The sequence below is a fragment of the Neofelis nebulosa genome, chromosome 1, assembly GCF_028018385.1.
Source record: "Neofelis nebulosa isolate mNeoNeb1 chromosome 1, mNeoNeb1.pri, whole genome shotgun sequence".
Classification (NCBI taxonomy): domain Eukaryota; kingdom Metazoa; phylum Chordata; class Mammalia; order Carnivora; family Felidae; genus Neofelis; species Neofelis nebulosa.
Window position 1 is genome coordinate 243,910,054 of NC_080782.1, and position 21,549 is coordinate 243,931,602.

Genomic DNA, 21,549 nt, shown 5'->3' on the forward strand with positions numbered 1-21,549 from the left:
CAAAGGGTAACGGATAGGGTGAGGTCTTTAAGTCATTGAGGGGTTAACAGGGTCATTGGTTCAAGTTGTGGATTTAATTCATTAGGGGATTATTAGAGTGTTGTTTATGTTAGGGATGGGCATACTTTTTTAAAAGTCTTTTTGGTCTTTGGTTTTGCTGGCTCTGGTCTTGTTCTAGCTACCAACTCCACCATGGCAGTGTGAAAGCCATAGGCAACATGTAAAGGAATGAGTGTGTCTATGTGTCAATAAAACTATTTGCGGACACTGAACTTTTAATTTCATGTAGTTTTCATATGTCACAAAACATTCTTGTGTGTGTGTGTGTGTGTGTGTAGCCTCAGGCTGTGGTTTGCTAACCCAGGTTTAAGTGACAGAAGTCAAAGTGGATGATCAGTGGGGATGTTTCATTTATTGAGGGATTACTGTGGACTCAGTATTTATCAGTTTCATCTCTAAGACTTCAAAGATGGTCAGTAGTGATCACTGAGGATGGGCATTGATAGTGAATTAATTGGAAGTCAGTTGAGAGTTCCTTGGGTGTTCATGGGGCATTGTCAGTGGATGTTACTAGCAGTCGTTGGAGGTCAGTGAGACACAGTGAAAGTAGCTGAGGGGCTGTTGGGATTGGGAGTGGTAGTTTAAGTAACTGAGAGGTCAAAAGAGGGAAGGTCACTGAGGGCTCCTACTCAGGGCACAACAGTGAATGCCAACGAAATCACTGAGATTTCCTGGACAGTTATTGGTTTTTAGAGACTCAGGGAAGTGGGACACAGAAGTATCAGGAACTTTGAGAATATATGGATGTTCAATGGAGGGCTCATGGACACTCTTGAATCCCCGAGTACTCATGGATGCTAATGGTAGTTATTAGGCACTAGTGTATACCAGAGTAAACGAGGAAGAGTCACTGTGGGATCATGAAGGGTCTTTTGTGGACCGTGGTGTTAGTGGATATCATTGGAGGTCAAAGGTCACTGGAAACTGGTGGTACCTGAGGAGTAGGTACAACACTGAGGGGTCATTGGGCCATCCATATCATCTATGATGGTGACTGGGAGGCAGGGAGGCTGACCCAGAAGCTGGGGTCTGGCTAGCTGGAGATCTTCCGTCTGACTAGTGACTGAGGGTCTGTTTGTCCAGCGTGTGTGCGGGGGTGTATCTGTCTGTCTACCTGACTTGACAGTTGTCTGTCCATCCAGCTGGCTTGGTGGGGATGTATCTTTTATCCTGCTGAGGGCCTGGCTTTTTCATAGGCTGGAGTCTGTCTTTACCGGCAGAACTTAAGACTGTAGAAGGTAAAGCTGAGGTTTGGCTGGCTAGTTGATTGGGTAGGTGGGTATCTCTCTGCCGGGGTAGTGTCTGTTCGTCCGTTTGTGGGGAAGGTGTCTGTCCTTGAGGGATATTTTCTTTCGGTTGGCTGTGGTCATCTTCCAAATGGCTGGAGCTGGGGGTGTCCATGTGTCTGACCACAGGTCTTTCTGGATGTCTGGCTGGGTGTCTTCCCGTTTGTTCAAGAATATGTCCATTTGTCTGGCTGTCTGTCCCTCTGGAGTCTGTTTGTCTACCTGGGATTTTGTCTATCTAGAAGTCTGTCTATCCAAGGGTCTGTATGTTTGTCCGTTTGGGGATCTTTCTATGTGGCTTGAAATCTTATGGCTTCTGAATAGAAGTGGCTGAGACTGTGGCCCACCTGACGTGCTTCCAGCTGGGTTGGCTGTCGGTCTTTTTGGCTGCACTTTCACCCCCACTCCATGCCCCCCTGTCACTGTTGAACTTGCCTGGCCTCCCGACTGTCTCTTCCTGTCTCTCCAAACATCCAAATGCTCCTGGCTTGCCAGCTGCTCAGCTCAGGCTGGGTGTGGAGGGTGGGAGGACCCGAGAGCTCCTCTGCTAGCCCTGCCTCACCTCTCTCTTCCCCCAGAGAATTGCACATGCTGTTCTTACAGTGGGATTTACTGCTGCTAGTGGCCCTTTTGTTCATGCTACTGGTCACAGTCCCATGCAGTGGGAGCAGATGGCAGTGCCTCTGAAGGTCCCGAGTGTTGCGACGCCCACATGCCACATGCGGGTCTGCCTGTTTGCCAGCTCAGAGTGCTCACTGACTGGCCAGTCAACAGAGCTAAGTGGACTGGTTGCTGGAGGGTGCCTGCAGAAGTCTTCCTAATGCTGTGAGGAACCCAGGCTGAGCTGATGTTGCAAAGGGGACAATGGTAACTTCACAATGGAGAAACATAGTGGATATCGCCTTAACCCTGGCAGTTTGGTGGCAGATGCACTGAGACTATTGATAATACTACTTTACAGTTCTTCTCTGGCTCCCTTTTGATAGGCAAAAAAAGGGCAGAAAACGTTGAAAAAATTCTCCCACTGCTCCTGTTAAAAACCTGCAGGGGCGCCTGGGTGGCTCAGTCAGTTAAGCAGCCAACTTTGGCTCAGGTCATGATCTCGCAGTCCATGAGTTCGAGCCCCGCGTCGGGCTCTGTGCTGACAGCTCAGAGCCTGGAGCCTGTTTCAGATTCTGTGTCTCCCTCTCTCTGACCCTCCCCCGTTCATGCTTTGTCTCTCTCTGTCTCAAAAATAAATAAACGTTAAAAAAACAAAAAACAAAAAACCTGCAGGCTGGGTGGGCTGACCTGTTGGTCTAGCCACAGTGTGGCATTTAGCAAACAGGAAAAATGACACTGTCTCCAATGGGAGGGGCAGCTTGTGCCCACCAGTGACTGTAGCTAAGTACCTTTGGAAGGGCTTTTGTTAGTCTCCTTGAACTTTCCTCAGCGGTTTTGGATTTCATTGTTCTGAATTGAGGATCTCTCCTGGTCCCTTTATGGGGCAAAGAGCAGCAGCTCAGAGCTGAGGAAACACAGCTCAGGGAGAAAGCCACCTTATCCTTTTCAGTCCTGCTGCCAACCCACATGATCTCTCTGTGGAGGGCTTGTTTTTGTCCTCGGAACTGCCCTGCTGTTCTGCTTTAGAGAGGGAGGGGGGAAGCCCTCTTCCTCATCTTTAAAAATGACATCCTTGGGGCGCCTGGGTGGCGCAGTCGGTTAAGCGTCCGACTTCAGCCAGGTCACGATCTCGCGGTCCGTGAGTTCGAGCCCCGCGTCAGGCTATGGGCTGATGGCTCGGATCCTGGAGCCTGTTTCCAATTCTGTGTCTCCCTCTCTCTCTGCCCCTCCCCCGTTCAAGCTCTGTCTCTGTCTGTCCCAAAAATAAATAAAAAACATTAAAAAAAAAAAAATTTAAAACTGCCAGTTATTTACCAACAAAAATGGGTTTATCTGGGAATAGTAGGGAACTGTAATCCAAGACAAGCACGATCGGGCAAAACCATAGGAAAGTCCAGAGAACAAAGGAGAGGAATGGAATGCTCTTTTACAGAGGAAAATGGGAAGTTGGGAGGGGTGTTCTAAACAAAAAGTCCATGCGAATAAACTGGGAGTTCAAAGTATAGTGGCTTTTCATTGGCTGAGTTGTGACTGTCTCTCATTGGCTGGGCTGTTGGCAGGGTAGTAGAAAACCTTTGTCCTGCAAGAGGATGGTGGGGAATAGCAAACCAGCAGCTAAAGTAGCAAGGGACTTAAAAGGTTTTTCTTCCAGTTGGGTCTGCAGTTAACAAGGAATGGTTGGGGGTGAGAACACCCCCTGCTGGCCTATTAACCTCATTGTATCTGAAGTTACCTTTTATTTTCACACCCCAATTTTTTTGCTTGAAGATTTTCAATAACTTAAAAATATGCTTTAAATAGCAACAGAAGGCATTTTTAATTATTAAGGCTTTACTGTGAAAAATTTGAAACATACAACAAAGTAGAAAGAATGTAACAAACCCTCTGCTAAATATGACAATTAGTATTTTGTTTAGCTACTTTTCCCCCCTCTCCTGAAGCATTTTCAAGCAAGTTATCGAGCTGATATTTCACCTCCAAATACTTCACCATGTCTGTAAAAACTAACGAAACATTTTCTAAAGGAACTCCAATATTGTCATTCAATAAGATTAGCAGTAATTCCTTTAAAACTTCTACTTTTGAAATGTCACGTTTATATATAAAAGTTACAAAAACAGAGCACGGATCTCTCATGCCCTTGACTTGGATTTGCCACGTTATTATTTCTGAATATTGAGAAGAATACTAGAACATGAAGATCAGTTGCAGACATGAAACGGCGTTTCCTGAGCCCAACAGCCCTCTGCTCTCCCTGGGCCACTGCTCCCTGGCCAGGAGAGATGCTCCAAATGGTAGGCACCAAAAGCCCACACCCACTTCTGCCTCCTCTCTTGTCCTTCACATTTCAAAACTGTATAATTTATTAACTGATTTTCTAGAAAAGTCAAACAAAAGATGCACAAATATCCCTTTAATTGCTGTACCATGCCTCAAATTGAAGGATCCCTGAGTCCTCAGATATTATCTGTGCAATACACAAGTGCTACAGTGGACGTTTCCCCTAACTTGTCTCTTGCTTTATTTTAACTACTGTTATTTTATTGACAAACTTTACAAGCTCCCCCGGTCAAACATCCAGGTAAAGCTGTCCAGGCCTAACATTCAGGCCTAAACTGTCCTCAGCAGCATCACAGGGACCATTTTTGACCCTAGCATGGTGACTCAAGAAGTAGAACCACATTTTAAATGCTAAGAAACCTACCAAACTGCCATCTGAAAAGACTTTACTCACAGGTTCTTCCACCAGCACAGTATGTTTTTCCAGGGAAAACAGGACTTAACATTAACTTGGATTATCCCCCCATCTGCAAAGACCTTTTTTTTCCCCAAATAAGGTCATATTCACAGGCGCTAAGAATTAGGCTGTGGCCATACGGGGGAGGGGGGGGAGGGGAGAGGGAGGGGGTGCCATTCAAACGACTGCGTGTCCTCATGCCTCACCTTCAGTAGGTGTGGGGATCCTGCCCTTCCTGTTTTCTGTATCTCCCTGTACCTCTTGCAGACATGGCAGGCCGGAGGAGGATGCCTCCCTGCTTACTGAGTATCCTCCATTAACTTGGATACTTAACATTACAAAAGCTAACATTTATACCACTCATCCCAATGGCTGAATGCAGCTGATAAGCAAAACACACACCCAATGGTCTAAAGCCCTCCACTACCAGTGAGCCTGTGTGGATTTTCTTAGGAACTTGAAAAAATTACACTTGAAGGCTAATTTTAGCACAAACTCACAATGAAGGGAATACTAAATACTTCGCATCTTATTTTCTGCCTGTCCCTGGCTGAAAATTGGCCCTCAGCACAAAGGCAGCTGTTCTAAGTGAGACTTCTATGCTATTAAAAAATAAGGAGCACCTGGGTGGCTCAGTCCGTTAAGCATCGGACTTCAGGTCATGAGCTCATGGCTTGTGGGTTTGAGCCCCATGTCGGGCTCTGTGCTGACAGCTGAGCCTGGAGCTGCTCCGGATGTGTCTCCCTCTCTCTGTCCTTCCCCAACTCACGTTCTTTCTCTTTCTCAAAAATAAATGTTAAAAAAAACCCTTGATTTTCTGATGGGCTATACATCCAATGACAAGTGTCCTTATAAAAGACACAAAGGACACAGACAGTAGAGATCATGTGAAGACAAAGGCAGAAACCACAATGCTGCAATCACATGCCAAAGAACACTAAGGATTGTTGGCAGCCACCAGAAGCTGGAAAAGGCAAGTAATGGAGGAGGGGTTGAGAATACAACCAACACCTTAATCTGACTTCTGGTCTCCAGAATTTAAATGAATTTGTTGTTTTAAGCCACCCAGTTTATGACAATTTGTGACAGTAGCCCCTGGAAACTAACATAAAATATTATACTACTCTGCTTTGTATATATTTTGGAATTTCTGTAACTTACACAAAAATTTTAGTGGCATATTCTTCATGAACCGAGGCGATGGCAAGGTGAGAGAGGCTCCAGAAGCCTCTGGATTCACGAGTGGAGCCAAAAGCCACAGACATCACGTGAGGTCCTATCACCAGCCCCCCTCAAGCCCCCCCCCCCCCACTAGGCCACTCCTGCTCCTGGGACCCTCATGAGTACGTCCAGCTCAGGGTCTTTACACAGATCATCCAGATGGCCCCTGCTGCTTCACGCTACCCTGTAGCTCTCCACTCTCCATGCCCCTGCCTGACTTGTTCTCAGGCCGCCCCATTGTGGTTTGATGGATTTCTCTCCGAAGGTTGTTGCTTGGGTGCATGCTGTCTTCACGAACATTCTGTGTAAAACCCGTACCACTGTCCATCCCCAGCCTGAGATGAGTTCTCAGAGGGCCTCTGACTTTCCAGTCACAGCAGCATCAAATCTCCCAAACCTTCCCTATGGCTAAGGTACAAGCCAGCAGGATGGGCCTGCCTCGTCCTACACACAGTATCAATACCAGGCCTCAAAATGTCCCCGAGCTGTCAGGTTCCCCCCGAGGGGACCCCAGGAACACTGTCCCTCACATTCAGCCTGACAGTGGGCTTGTCCTGACCACACAGAGACAAATGTGGTAGTGTGGCACACAGACTTTATTCTGACCCCTCCCTTCCTCCTGGATCCAGGTCTATGTCCTTTTCAGTGAGTGGGCTCACTCAGCACTCAGAAAGACCCTCTTGCGTGCGGTGTTGGTATACGGGTGCCAGCGCCACTCCACATCTGCGGTGGCCTCCTGCTCCAGCGTGCCCAGGCGAATCATATACACTGGGGGGATGGAGATTGGAACATTGTCATCTATACTGCCAGACTTCCTCCCCATCCCTGACCAGAAGTAGAGTAAAGCCCCAAACTCACACTTCAGTTCAAAGCGAGGCCCAACCTCAGTCAGCTCCACACTGCGGTGGTTGGTCTTCCTATATACGTGGTGCCTGGGGCGAGGGGAGGCAGGGCAGGGATGAGGGGAGACAGGAGGCAGATGTGGGTCGACAATAAACAGCAGAGGGACACAAAAATCAGGACACCATTCTAAGGCCAGCCCATGGACCCACCGGAAGGAGATATAATCATCTTGGTTCGCAAAGGTGATGACCCGGTGGCTGTCATCTTTGGGCACAGGGAACAGGTAACGGAGTATGTCAGAGACCTGGGTCAGAGGGAAGGAGAGCGGCAAATGCCCAGCCTGGAACTCCCTGCCCCCAGCCCTCACCCTTTGGACCCAGACTCACCCGCTTGCCTAGGCGGGAGGAGAAGCCATGCATGATGAGGTGAGGCTTGGCCTCTGACACGGTTCCCAGGTCAGGGATGTCATGCCGCATGACCACATTGCACAGTGTGAAGTAAGCAGTGGGGCCGAAGGGCAGGTGGCTGACAATGAACCCCACTGGCGGGGCCAGGCAGGCCGTCAGAGACCCACTCTGCTCTCAGACGGTCACCCCAGCAACCCCAGCAGACACCTTGGTGCCTGCCCACCAGACTTACCAGGTGTGCCTCGATGCTCATGGACAACCAGCAGGTCAGTGACCCCGTTGGCTTTGCAGGCTCGCACCAGTGCCCCCACCTCATGCCGGCCACGGTTCATGCGCTGGGCACCCGGGAACACCAACTTCAGCTCCTGCACACGAACACACTAGAATTAGGACTGGGACCACTAGTGCCTTAGCATCTCCCACTTGCTCCCCACTACTGGTACCTTTGCAAACATCTTCAGGCGAGAACTGGGATCTCGAGAGGTAGTGATCATGACCTTAGGATCCTCAACCCCTGCCCATCGATATTCATCATCCATGTGGTTGGTCACACCTGTCAGGAGCATGAGGGGCAAGAACAGTACATCGCCTTGGGAAGTAAAATGCTAACTTGAGGAAGCGTGAATCTGTCTAGAGCAACACTGTCTGGTAACACCTTCGACAATGAAAATGCTCCACACCTGCACTGGGCAGGAAGGTGGCTCCCTAGCCACACTGATCACAAACACAAGTGTGACTGAGGCACTAAGTTTTTAAATATGATTTAATTTTAGTTCATTTTAATTATATTTATCACACAGGGTTAGTTGCTACCATACTAGCACAAGTCCAGATTGTTAGGCCAAAGGTAACAGACTCCTTTCCTTCGTAACAAAAATTTATGTCTTTGATACCTTTAATATCTGTTGAGTAACGCAACGAATGAAACATGTGGATGCCAAGGAAGTACCAGGAGCCGGGGACATGGCAGTGAACAAAATGGACACTGTCTTGCCCTGGCAGAGTTCTTATTCTAGTAAGGGAAACAACAGACAAAACAGAAAGTGGGATAATATTGTATGTGTTACATAAATGGAATTGGGAGCAGTAAAGAAGAGCTGTTCTGAGGTGCCATCTGTGCAGAGCCATGAGGGCACTTGGGAGAGTTTTGGGAGCAGGAGCTGCAGAGCCTTTCCTTCAAGGTGTCTGAGGAATGACATGGAAGCCAGCAGGCTCAAGTGCAGGGAGAAAAGCTGGCCCAGTGTCAGGAAAGTTTACCTTCACCACCGGCATCATCAAACTCCAGGGATCCCTGTAAGGCCAGAGCCTCCCTGCGTAACTCCGTAGGAATCAGGCGGTTCTCTGCAGGGGGAAGACAGAGGGGCTGAGTAAGACACAAGCATGGATCCTTTATTTGAACAACACTGTGGCTTACAAAAACTGTACAGACTTGATGAAAAAGTACCTTTTTTACTCCCTTCTGTGCAGAAAGAAGATTCATGATTTTTTGGCAGGAGGAAGGGAAAGACAAAACAATTTGTCTTACATGCCAACCCGTTAACAATGGTTACAGGTTGTTTCTTGTTCCTGAATTTCATGGTTTGAGGGCTTTCTACAAATATTTAATCGCAAGTATATACTGTTTTTGTAATTAGAAAAAAATTAACAAACTAATTTTTTTAAAGAATAAATCCAGAGTGCTCTGTACAAAGGTGGACCAGAAATCCTGAAACCCTCTGATAACAAAACTGCTAATCTTGCAGGGTCTGCATACTCAGTGTAGAGCCTGAGGTGGGACTGGAACTCACAGACTGTGAGGTCATGAACCGAGCTGAAGTCGGATGCTTAAATCCGACTGAGCCACCCAAGTGCCCCCAAACTGCTAATCTTGATGCTTTGGGTCAGAGGTTTCTTCTGTGAACTAAAGCTGTACTTGGCAAAAGGGCTGGGCTGTAGGCAGAGCTGAAGTACAGAATATGAACATGCCCTTGGACCCAAGATTTCTTTCCAATATGCCCTGGAGAAATTCTTGCACATGGAAGAAAAGGTTCACAGCAGCAGTGCTGTTAACTGCCCCAAACTAAAAATAAGCTCAATACCAAGCACAGGGAAATGGGAGCCCCCACTACACTCAACTGATCTTAGAAACAATGCTGAGTGAAAATATAAAGCTGTGAAAGAATACATACAACCTAAAAATTACATTTAAAACTAAAAATCGAGCCATATGATTTAGGGATACAAACAAGTATGACATAAGCACAAAGAAAAACAAGGAAATGGTTTATTTTCAAACACTATTCAATGTTGCGGTTATCTGAGTTGGGGTAAATATTCTTGAATTTCAATATATCGAGCATTTTTAATTTCTAATGTGGGCAGATAGGTCACAAGTGTTTAACACAATGCTTAATGCAAACATATATATACAAAACATATGCACTTTCTGTCTAAACCATAAGAAAATCAAAGTGAATTTAAAATAATTAGAGGTATTAAGCTAAAGTACTATCAGAATAGAAAACAAAGTTCCATCCACACAAGAACCAAGAAAATAGGGATGGATACGGGACTTCCCATTAGGCATCTGTAACACTCTTCATTAGTATGACAAGTAAAAAGCAGAGAAAATACTTTTTTTTAAAAAAGTGGAGAAAATACTGCAAAGTTAGATCCTAATTAACAACTCAAATAAAATTAAGTTCTCTGCAATTTAACAGTTTTAAAAAACAAGGGAATCATAACAATACTAAGACAGTAAGATATTCTTGCTACCTTGTACTGAAGGTAGCAAAAAGAAAAATAAGGGCGGTGGGGGCGGGAGGTAAAATATCTATAGGACAACGTAAAGAATTTAAATTTGGTAAGAACACACTGTAAACAAAATTAATAGGCAAACTGTAAAATCTGGATACTGCAGCACAAATGTAAGTAATTCATACCATCACGGAAGGGGCATCTGCAAACCAACAGGAGACCCAACAGGCAAGGAAAACAGCCCAGTGTTCTTAGCCACACTAAGAAATGCTAATAAAAGGGTTTTATTCCGTTGGGTTTTAAAATGCAAACCAATGGTCTTTATATTGACATGTTTAAAGCTGCCTAGGGGCGGCGACCGGCATACCTTCGAGCGCGCGCCGAACCTTCTCTTTCTTCTCCTGGGCGGCTCGCTGCGACTCCTCGCGTGCCTTGCGGTACAGGTACTCCCGGCGAAGGCGGGCCTCACGACGCAGCTAGGGAACAGCGGGTCCGGTGGACCTCTTTCTAGCCACACACGGCCGGGCCCCGAGGGCCACCCGCCCCAAGTCCAGGAACCATCCCCAGCCCTCCGCGAACCCCCAACATCAAAAACAGGAGCTCAAACATTCCTCCTACCATTCTGAGCGCGGCTTCCACGTGGGTCCCGGAGAATCTGCCGGCTCAGCCCGCGCAGCTCCACCCTCGATTCTGCCCTCAACCAAGAAGGTAGCCAGAAGCTTCACTAAACTCTGCTACTGCTAGAAGCGCCCAATGTTAAGATGGTGAAGGGTGGGGTGGAAGTCGCAAGGCGATTGGCCAGTCTGGAAGCGCATGCTCACTGGAGCAGCCAATAGGCTGGCGTCAAAGTGTTGTCCCATAGGATAGCAGTTAATAAAGATGTCCGTGTGTGGCTTCGCTACTTTTCACTGCTGTGCAGGATGCCCAATTTTAAGATGACGAACCGTTAAAATATTCATAACTGGCGGCCTTAAATGACCCAGCAACTGTAAAAGCAGCACAGCGGTAGACCAGAGGCTCGCCTCCGGGTTCCGGGAATTGAAACCCCTCCTCCCTTAAAATGGCTGCCTCGTCCATCGCCACAGCTATAGCCCTACTTTTAAAATGCAGCCGTCGCCAGAAGGAACTCAGAACTACCCATAATTCTAGCCGGCTGTTCGGTAGGCTGGCCTACTTCAGAGAAACCGGCTAATCAGTTCCGTGCCGCTGCTCTAGGCGCGCTTGCCTTTAGAAGCGACTCCCCTGCGACCTCTAAACTTCGGGAGACTAGGCCCACGTCTGGGAACGCCCCTTGAAGGTGGGTCTCGGGGGCCTATTGGCTGTCATGCCGGCATGGCGAACGACGATTGGACGACCTGGGAAGAGGCTGGTTCCAGACCTCAGTACCTTGGGCCCATGGCTGCGCCGGACCTACGAGCGGAGTTGGACTCGCTGCTTCTGCAGCTGTTCCAGGACCTGGAAGAACTGGAGGCGAAGCGGGCGGCACTGAACGCTCGGGTGGAGGAGGTGGGAGGCTGGGGAGGGAGGGCGAGAGGGCATGCGGAGGTAAACTGAGTTTCACCGCTCTCCTCTCATCTCAGGGCTGGCTCTCGCTCTCCAAAGCTCGCTACTCTATGGGTGCCAAATCGGTAGGTCCCCTGCAGTATGCCTCCCTCATGGAGCCCCAGGTCTGCGTCTACACCAGGTGAGGAGCTGTGCATGCTGGAGCGGGTGGGCGGGCAGGGGTCCAGGCTGGGGCCTCCAAATGTCGTTCCTACCTTCTCGTTCTTCAGCGAGGCCCAGGACGGACTCCAGAGGTTCTGGCTGGTGAGAGCCAGCGCCCAGACTCCAGAGGAGGTGGGGCCCCGAGAGGCAGGTGGGTCCCCCTCCCTCCCCCGCTTCTTCCCGCCTGGGCGCCCTCCAGGTGTCAAAAACAAAATGTACAGGATAATTGAGGAGATGATTTTATTAAGGGTGTTGCGATGGAGAGAGCGGCCCAGATTGGAGGATCAGAATGTCTCAGCAGGGTAGACAAGTTTTAGATGAGGTCCTTTACAGTTGTGATAGTTTTGCAATCAGGGTAGGTTTCAGTCAGTTGGACAGAAAATGTTTATATGTCTAACTACCTTAGAGGGACAAAATTCTAATCGCAATCACTTATGAGAGGAATGGGAGTTGGAGGTTCTGTCTGGCCTTTCAGCATGTTCAGGCAAATGAGAAAAGTCCTCGTGTGGTTCTGTCACAGGTTAACAAGGGGGTCATTTGCTGATGTTATGAGAGTCTTGAGAAAGAGTGGTCAGGGCCTCTCATCTGAGTCACAAAGGGAAGGGTTGTTCTTTATGGTAAGCTGCTTTCTGGAACATAAATGGTTGGGGGAATTTTCCAACCATCGGTTTTTGTCAGGATCATGAGCTCAGATCAAGTTCAACATTGTCACTGAGAAGACAAGGAATACTTAATGAAACCCCCAACCTCCAGTCTTTCTTTACCCAGCTTTGCGAAGACGCAAGGGTCTCACCAGAACCCCAGAGCCAGAGTCCTTCCCAGCCCTCCGGGACCCTCTGAACTGGTTTGGAATCCTGGTTCCTCACAGTCTACGGCAGGCCCAAGCCAGCTTCCGGGAGGGTGAGTGGATCCTCTATCTACTGGAAGGACTTGAGCACTAATGCCATGACACGGCTGCGCTTAATATGCAAAGGGTTTTCCAGGTTTTCTCCAGCAGACTTTTGTTGTACACCTGCTATTTTTTCAAAAAGCATTTACTGGCTGTTGGTAGTGTTCCAGGCCCATGCTAGGTGCTGGGGATACAGCAGGAAACAAAAGGGATAAACACCCCTCATGGAATGTTTATTCTGTTGAGGGGAGAAAGAGAACATGCAAGTAAATAAGTAAGCCCTATACATAATACCAGGTAGGGGATTGTTATGAAAAAATAAGATAGGGTACAGTGGATGGAGTTGGACAGGAGTGGGCTAGAGGAGTTATTTTATGAAGGGTGGTCTGGAAAGGCTTCTCTGAAGAGATGGAGAGAACTTTGTGGGTGATCTGGGGGATTGGTGTTGTTGGCAGAAGTATTAGCCAGGGCAAATGCTTTGAGATGAGATGGTGTTTGAGATGGCAGAGAGGAAGCCAATAGGTTGGAGTGGAATTAATGCAGGGGGTAATGCCAGGAGCTGAGGTCAGAGGGGGGCTGGGCCAGATGATTTGAGGCTGTGTAGACCCTGATGAGGACTTTGGCTCTGAACAGAGGGAGGTGCACTGGACCCACAGAGTGGTAGGAAAGTTGTGGGTACTGGGTGGGAAAAGACAAGAGCAAAGGGAGGAAGCAGGTGCCAGGGAGCAGCCATGCTTGAGATACAGGTGAAGGCTGTGAAGGAGGGGGTAAGTGGTGGGAACCTGTATGTTTTGAGAGTAAAAGCCACAGGATTTGCTGATAGATCAATTTGAGAGTAAGGGAAGGAGAGGAGTGAAGAATGAGCCCCTAGATTCCACCTGGGGATTCCACCTGAGCCAGACCACCTGGGGACTGAAGCTGCCCTCACCTGTTGTGAGAGGGCCGCAGAGTTGCAGCAAGGGTAAAGTCAGGAGTTGGGTGTGTGTTCCCCGTGCTGGGTGGTGGAGACTTTGATCAGGTGTCTGGGCACACGCAATCTGGAGTCTGGAAGAGACCTGGCCTTGAAAGAGCGATTTAGGAGCCCACTGCATGACACTGGTGTTTAAATTCTCAAGCTGCTGACACACGGCATTAAAGCTGAGATCAGCAGAGGGCCTTGGAGTGTGGAGAGGAGATGGGAAGAGATAGGGGAGAAACCAGATGAGGAGACTGAGAAGCAGTGGTGAGGCAGGAGCATCACCCAGAGGGTAAGGGACCCCAGAAGAAAAGAAGAGAAAGTGCTTCCTGGAGGGAGGTGATCAGATGCATGGCCAGCTCTGCTGTTAGGCAGGTAGGCTGAAGACTGAACTGGCCAGTGGACTAGGTAGCATGGAGGACCCAGATGACTTAATAGAGGCGTCAGGCAAAAGCCACCTCGATGTGGATCCAGGATGTGGAGCACTCTTGGAGGCAGAGAATACAGATAGAGGGAGAGAACAGTGAAGTACTGTGATAATGAAGGAAAGAAGGAAGGAAATGAGGGCATGCAACAGTGTTATGATCTGTGAACTTTTAGTTCTTGATGGGTGATAGTAAGGGGGTCAAGGAGGTCTGTTGAAGAGGTAGAATTTTGTGTGTCTGGTGAAGTTCTGAAGTAGCCAATGCAAGGCTCTTCCTGGAATATTTTAGGAATAGCATGGAGGCCAGAGTCCTGGAGCCTTTCCAGTCCCTGGGGATGTCCCCTGAGTCATGTGTCACATCACAGATACCATGGTGACAATCGTATCTCTTCATTTAGGCCTGCAGCTGGCTGCAGACATGGCCACTCTTCAGATCCGCATTGACTGGGGTCGAAGCCAGCTCCGGGGGCTCCAGGAAAAACTCAAGCAGCTGGAGCCTGAGTCTGCTTGACCTGTGACCAGAGACAGAGGAGTGAGCGCAGCTGTTCCTTCATGTGGCTGGCTACCTTATCTCAGGCCTTCCTCCTTCACAGATTGCCCCTGCCCCTATTCCCAGCTAATCCCTACTACTTAAAATTTCTCTGGTTTGCATGTTTTCAGCTTTGTTAGATGTGAAAGTTTGAAGAGGCAAACTGATTAATGTTTAAAGTCACTACTGTGAAACCACTTCTAGGCTTGTATTCTCCTAGGACACAGTCATGTGGGGCAGAGGGCAAAGCTGTTAGGTTAGTTCATATTAGTAAATAACCAGAACATCCTCGTGGATATATCAGCTGCAGTTTCTTTACAAGATGCAATACTATCCAGCTAGTGGCAGGGAAGGGCAAAAAATAGGTGCTTCAGTTTCACTAGATTCTCAAAACTGATTTTGATGTAGGAAAAAAAACCAAACATGGATAACAGATCAGGACAGCATGATTCCATGTCAATGTTAACAAACACCTGAGTAGATAGGCAGTCCTTGACAGGTTTTAAGCCAGAAAGTAAAAAAGATTTGACTTAGATTTTCAAGGGAACTCTAGGAAGGGAACTCCAGGAAAAGACCTTTCAGATTTTTAAAAACCTTCCTCTATCTTTACAGAAGTGAGACCAACCCTCTTAATTTTTGAAGGTCCAGTTGTATTTCCTGTGATGGGAACTGTGTCCATGCTTCATTTTCCTGCTGGGTTGTTGGTATTTTTAGCAGTTTCCAGGAGGTAATCTTTATGTTTGGGGAAAATTAATCCTTTGTTCATATACGAAATATAAATATTTTTCCCAATTTGTCTTTTAACTTTGCATATGGTGTTTTTTTAAAGCCTTTATTATAAAATAAAACACATTAAACTGCACAAAATAATTGAATAGCTTAATGAATAACTAAGGTGAAAGCTGTAGTAACCATCACCCAGCTCTTGTATTTTTCTTTTTAGTCAGTTTTCTTAATAGAGTTGATCAATCAGCTGTTTTATGATTTCTGGACTTGGGGTTGTAATTGATGTGATAAAGGAATTCTCCAGTGTTTTCCTCAAAAACTTTCAGTTGAGGTACGGAGTGAATCTTGCAACCAATTTGTCTTTTCTACCATAGGTCTACATACATATATACATTATGTTGATTAATCTACCCCTACCGCTTTGAGATGCCACCTTTTATTCTTTCACTTAATCCCAGTGTATACCCCTACCATATTTTGGACTTCTATTGTTTCATTGATCTTACTGTCAGTTAATAATCCTTGAGCCTTTCACATATACTTTATTTTTTTTTTTTTTTTTAATTTTTTTTTTTTCAACGTTTTTAATTTTTTATTTTTGGGACAGAGAGAGACAGAGCATGAACGGGGGAGGGGCAGAGAGAGAGGGAGACACAGAATCGGAAACAGGCTCCGAGCCATCAGCCCAGAGCCTGACGCGGGGCTCGAACTCACGGACCGCGAGATCGTGACCTGGCTGAAGTCGGACGCTTAACCGACTGCGCCACCCAGGCGCCCCTCACATATACTTTAATCGCAGTGGTCAGATTTGTGATTGGATTGGGGAGAATGTTTCTTTTTGTTTTTGTCACTTTGAGCTTAAGCTGTCCGTGAAAAGCCTGTTGGAAGCACTCAAAAGTAATGTAGAGAAATTTCAGAACAAAATACGGCTGCTACCAACGAAGAAGCTAAAATAAGATACCACAATCCGTTTTTGCTTTTCACGGAAAAGATATTAACGTGGAACTCCGGTCCTAGAAGGGGTCCTTTATTTTAGATGTCAGTAAATGACCGTTTATTGTTTGGAGTTGGGCTTCAGGTGTGCCTGCAAACGCGGACTGTGGATACCTAAACGCTCGGCGATCTGCCCTGGCCCTAGTCCTTTAGATTTCCGGGACCAGGAGTTCCCGCCCCTGAGGAGGCCCGGATGTTCCCACCCGGGGGGCCGAGTCTTGAGAAAGGGGTCTTGAAACTGGGGCTGGTGGAGCTGCAGTCAGAGCGAATCTCCATGGGCGGAGCGAGCCCAGTAGTGCGCCGCTGTTGTGTGGGAGTGCACATGACAAATTGACAGAAGTGATGTATACGAGATGAGAAGCAGGTTGGCCCTGACTCCCATATGGTCTAGCGGTTAGGATACCTGGTTTTCACCCAGGCGGCCCGGGTTCGACTCCCGGTATGGGAATAGCGGTGTTGTTTTGTTTCTTCAATTGGCTGGAATTTTGTTTCTTCTGCCAGTGGAACACCTCAGATAGAATTGGGCATTTCTCTCTATTTAAACCTGGAGAAATTGAGGTCCAGGGAGCTCTGGGCCCCAGCTTTCTGTATTTTGAACGAAGTGTCAATTTTCACCATATCAGTAACTGCTTTCTCTATCAACAACTTATTAATTATAGAAGATACCATATACATTATAGAAGTGAATACTATTATATTTAAATATTAAATAATATTTAAAATATTCAAAATTTATTGTCAATCTCAGTGGAGGGTGACCACTGTCTGGCCCCTCCCACACACTTCTGGGTAAGGACACCCTCCAGGAGGAAGGAGGGGCTGGGTGGAATCAAGACACTTGCAGCCTCTGCTCCAGAGACAGTCCAGAAGCTGGGCTGCAAGGGTTGGAGCTGAGTCTCTGGAGGAGCACAGGATGAAGTGCATGAATGGACTGGAGACAGCCAGTTGGAAGAAGTCTCTGACGATTTAACTTTCTCTGGTCTTGTGGCCGCTTTGTTTGCCGAATGGTCCAGTGGTTAGAGTTCCGTTTTTTTTTCACCTGAGCAAGCCGGTGTTCCCCCTACCCTTTATGAAAGTTACTTAAAACTTTAAAATAACCCCTCACTCAGCACCCCCCCCTCCCCCCCGCGCACGTGCACAATTCCCATCAAAAACTACAAACATGAGTCACTAAATGCCTTCCTCAATTTTCCACCTCCTTTTCTCTGGTTCACTTAGTCAATCCAGGGAGGTTATGTGCAGGTCCTGCCTTCAGGAGTAGACCACTACACTAGTTTATTCATTCACACATTTTGGGGGGAGAAATTATTTCTATTATCATATTACTTTAAAATATTACATGTTAAATATTAATATTATCTATAAATAAAAATATATAATTAATATAATATTAATATTAACATATTACATGTTAAAATAGATACAATGGGGTTTGGAAGTCATCACTCCTGTCTTCACAAGAAAAAAAGCTGAATAAACTAAAATTTAACAACTCTTCTCAGATCCATGAGAAAACTGAAATCACAGGGCAAATTGCTGCTTTGAAACCTGGAAAGAAGAGTGAATACAGAGAGTCATAGTATACCAGGCTCAGAAGCCGCTGCTGGAGCCAGCAACAGGTAGAAAAACTTAAAGGCTAATTGACCCTGCTGAGAAAAAAACTCTCTAAAGGCCTGACATACAAGGGAAGCCATTTTATTTATTTTATTTTTTTATTTTATTTTATTTTATTTTATTTTATTTTATTTTATTTTATTATTTTAAATTTTATTATTTTACTTATTTTGACACGTTTAATATTTATTGTACTTTTGCAGAACAAGAGTTCTAGGTAGTTGCTACCTTGGTGGCTTAATTTAGACAACAATAGCCAAGAGGCATCAATTTATTACTATAGCAGATTTAACAGTGACTCACTAAATTATTTAACGGAAGCATTTTCTAGAAAGTATGGATCTAGTCACATGCATACTAGAATAGGTGAAATATAAGAACACCATATACATTTTGTACAATGCGCTTTTAGTTCTCCACAGTTTTGTTTGGTATAAAGCAAATGTAACTTGGCTCTGATATAGACCATTATTGATATGATTTTCAAGTTTTTCAGTGTGGGAAAGTGTGGCCCTCCTCAACATGGAGCCCATAACACCCCCTGGGCAGGTTCAGAATCAACTCACATATCTGTAAATAGACTAGAAATAGCCAATCAGGTGAATGCTGGTTTTCCTCAAATGAAAACTGAAAAGAAGAAGAAAAAGATTTTGCCAGTTGCATCAGTTTGCTACTCCATTTGGAATTTAGGCATGGATCCACTGGCCATGAAACTCAGAGTCAGAGCCCTCAGGAAAACTGGAAGAAATTCTTTAGAGACAGCAAAATAACCACACAAGTCCCCCCCGTCACACACACCACAGACACTCCTTATTTACCACACTCACACACACACATGCACACACACACACACACACATACACACCACATGCACTGCCCAGCTCATACATGTCACACAGAAACACACGTTCACCACACCCACACCAGACACATACCGCATATACATCACATATATACCACACACATGCCCACATACCCTGCATATCAAACTTCCATCACATATACACATACATATAGTACACACACTCTTACTAATACACACCACACATACTGAACACACAGGCATACCATACATATACTAGAAACACACCAATATATACCACATACATACTACACAAAATAGCACACACTCACCAATCATGACACATATACACCACAAATATTGCAAATAGCACATATATAACACACGTACCACATATATGCCAAACAGTCACATGATATATAACTCACAAACAACAAATTACACACACAAATGCACACCAGCAAATCTGCAAAACAAACATCAACACCACACATATCCACACACCATACGTAACACACACACACACCACATATGCATGGCACACATACACAGCACAAACACCACACAAATACCACACACAGCATGCATGTCACACAAAAACCAAATAAACACACACTACATATGGAGAATAAACACACCAGAGATGCACCACCATCACAACTCACATCCCATATATACAGCACACATGAACACACATAAACCTTCTATATAGCACTGATACACCATGCACACTCCACACGCACCACACGAATACCATTAGCACACACACACCACACATATGCCACACATATCATACATATAAAACACAGAAAAACACTTAAATCACAGCCACTTTAAACAGACGCCACACACACCACACATATAACCATACACCGACACGCCACACATTTACCAAATGAGATATCACATAGATATACCACACATACATCACACAATAACCACACATACAGAACACTCACTCCACAAGTAAAACACACCAAATAAACTTAACAAATCCATACCACACACTGCACATGCCATACATATACTGCAACACAGCACACACATCACATACTTTTTTTCACACACCTATATTTCACACACACATTCTACATACTTACAACACAAAAGGAACTGTTACATCATGTGTATCCTGCACACGCACCACATAGTCTGCCTTCACACAACATGCATCACAAATATACCAAATATACAGACTACATCTATACTACAACAAGCCACACATATACCACACACGCAGCACATATTACACCTTCACCACACATACAATACACATATGCCACAAATACACACACAAACACACTTCAAGTACAACACACACTATCCAGAGATACCACAAACACACCCCACATTCCCCACACAATAACCAGGTACTTATAACATTCACACACACACACACACACACACACACACACACACAATCTTCCACATGCAAATCAACACACAACTCATACAGCACTGCCACACCACCCATATACCCCATACACCACCCATATACCCTTCACAGACCACACATAGACTCCACACACACATACACACACACACTCCAAGCACATACATGACACATGCACTACACAACCCCCAACATATAAAATAACTATGCACCCAACACAACCCACACTTGACAAAAACACCATAAACACACCACTCACACACACATCAGAGACACAACATCTACAGCATACAGACCACAGGCTGTACATACCATACACACAACACAAACCAGAAATACCAGAAACAACCCCACAAAACACAAATCAAATACATACCATGGAGACAACCACTATTATCATGCATATGCCACACTCAATGTACACACACATGACACAGAACACACACAGGCCAAATGTACACCACACAGATAACACACACACGAGATATATATTACACACTCTGCACACAGACCACACATTTACCCCACACACAACCTACACATACACCACACACAGGCAATGTACATATTACACAAAGACTGCCACAAAACACAGCCCTCACACAGTCACCACAGACACACTACACATATTCCACACACAAACATACACCACACAAACACCACTCACACCACACATACGCAAAACTCACAAGAGGATACATGCCCCAAACACAACATAGCTACACTATTCATGCACAACACATGTATCATACACACGCACTACATGCACACATAGAACTATTAGGATGCACACACCACATATGTGTCACACACACAACCTGAACCCACACACCAGGTAACACTGCACATGCAGCACACACAGACTCCACACACCCTGCACACACAACACACATCAACAACATGCCCACATGCAACACGTGAACACATGCGACACTCACACTGCATACATAACACACATACGACACACACCACGCACACACGCCATGGACCCCCAAGCCAAGCATACACCACATACACACCACATACAACACCCTTTCACCACATACCACACGTACATTACACATTCAAGACGCATATTTCAGAGACACCACACACACAAAAGACGTGCAGCCCTTACACCACACGTACCACATGCACCACGATTTCCACACGTACGTGTGACACATCGACCACACACACATACCTCACATGCACCGATCCTCACCACACAGATACTACACGTACCACATATACCACATACGCACACCGCACATAAACCACACACATGACATACAAACCACTCAACACACGCAGAACACATATTCCACACAAACTCCCACACATATTTGCCACCAAAAACTATACATAACCACACGAACGACACACATCAGCCACCTGACACCACACATACACCAGGCAAATATTAGCACATGCACCACACACTCACCACACACACTGCACTGCTAACACATACAACACATAAAAGACACACAAAAAACCTCACACATACACTATATCCAAGTGTATACCACACACAAATCATAGACCAGCTTTTAACCAAAAATATACTGGGCACACACAAATAGCATGCGCACACTTCATATACACCACAAAGACCACTCATGTGTCACACGCCATACACACAACA

General features: G+C 46.0%; 2 protein-coding genes and 1 non-coding gene across 5 annotated transcripts; 2 read left to right on the plus strand and 1 right to left on the minus strand.

Moving 5' to 3' along the window:
* Positions 1-6,485: 6,485 nt before the first annotated feature.
* IMP4 (IMP U3 small nucleolar ribonucleoprotein 4) lies at positions 6,486-11,197 on the minus strand. The gene is made up of 9 exons (XM_058690756.1): positions 10,512-11,197; positions 10,261-10,369; positions 8,415-8,498; positions 7,601-7,710; positions 7,390-7,522; positions 7,137-7,291; positions 6,960-7,054; positions 6,766-6,839; positions 6,486-6,675 (listed from the first exon to the last, which is right to left on the minus strand). The coding sequence occupies exons 1-9, from the start codon at positions 10,512-10,514 to the stop codon at positions 6,563-6,565; spliced, it is 876 nt and encodes a 291-aa protein (XP_058546739.1). The 5' UTR covers positions 10,515-11,197; the 3' UTR covers positions 6,486-6,562.
* Positions 11,198-11,218: 21 nt separating this feature from the next.
* CCDC115 (coiled-coil domain containing 115) lies at positions 11,219-14,855 on the plus strand. Of its 3 annotated transcripts, none has more exons than XM_058690757.1 (5): positions 11,228-11,399; positions 11,474-11,577; positions 11,666-11,748; positions 12,351-12,497; positions 14,264-14,855. In XM_058690757.1, exons 1-5 carry the CDS (start codon positions 11,289-11,291, stop codon positions 14,374-14,376), a joined length of 558 nt encoding a protein of 185 aa, XP_058546740.1. In that variant the 5' UTR covers positions 11,228-11,288; the 3' UTR covers positions 14,377-14,855. The 3 variants fall into 3 exon arrangements, with proteins under 3 accessions (XP_058546754.1, XP_058546740.1, XP_058546742.1); XM_058690759.1 differs by having other exon boundaries at positions 11,236-11,399; positions 12,366-12,497; XM_058690771.1 differs by lacking the exon at positions 12,351-12,497 and having other exon boundaries at positions 11,219-11,399.
* A 1,634-nt stretch (positions 14,856-16,489) lies between these two features.
* On the plus strand, positions 16,490-16,561 carry TRNAE-UUC (transfer RNA glutamic acid (anticodon UUC)). Its single transcript has one exon. It is a non-coding gene; the product is annotated as a tRNA-Glu (tRNA).
* The last annotated feature ends 4,988 nt before the right edge of the window (positions 16,562-21,549 follow it).

Coding starts and splice junctions, on each gene's coding strand:
- IMP4 (XM_058690756.1), bottom strand. Junction 7,523..7,600: donor GCCTGAAGATGTTTGCAAAG/GTACCAGTAGTG, acceptor GTTCGTGTGCAG/GAGCTGAAGTTGGTGTTCCC. Junction 6,676..6,765: donor GCCTCGCTTTGAACTGAAGT/GTGAGTTTGGGG, acceptor CCATCCCCCCAG/TGTATATGATTCGCCTGGGC.
- CCDC115 (XM_058690757.1), top strand. CDS start 11,289: ATGGCTGCGCCGGACCTACGAGCGGAGTTGGACTCGCTGCTTCTGCAG. Junction 11,578..11,665: donor CAGGTCTGCGTCTACACCAG/GTGAGGAGCTGT, acceptor CTCGTTCTTCAG/CGAGGCCCAGGACGGACTCC. Junction 11,749..12,350: donor GGTGGGGCCCCGAGAGGCAG/GTGGGTCCCCCT, acceptor CCCAACCTCCAG/TCTTTCTTTACCCAGCTTTG.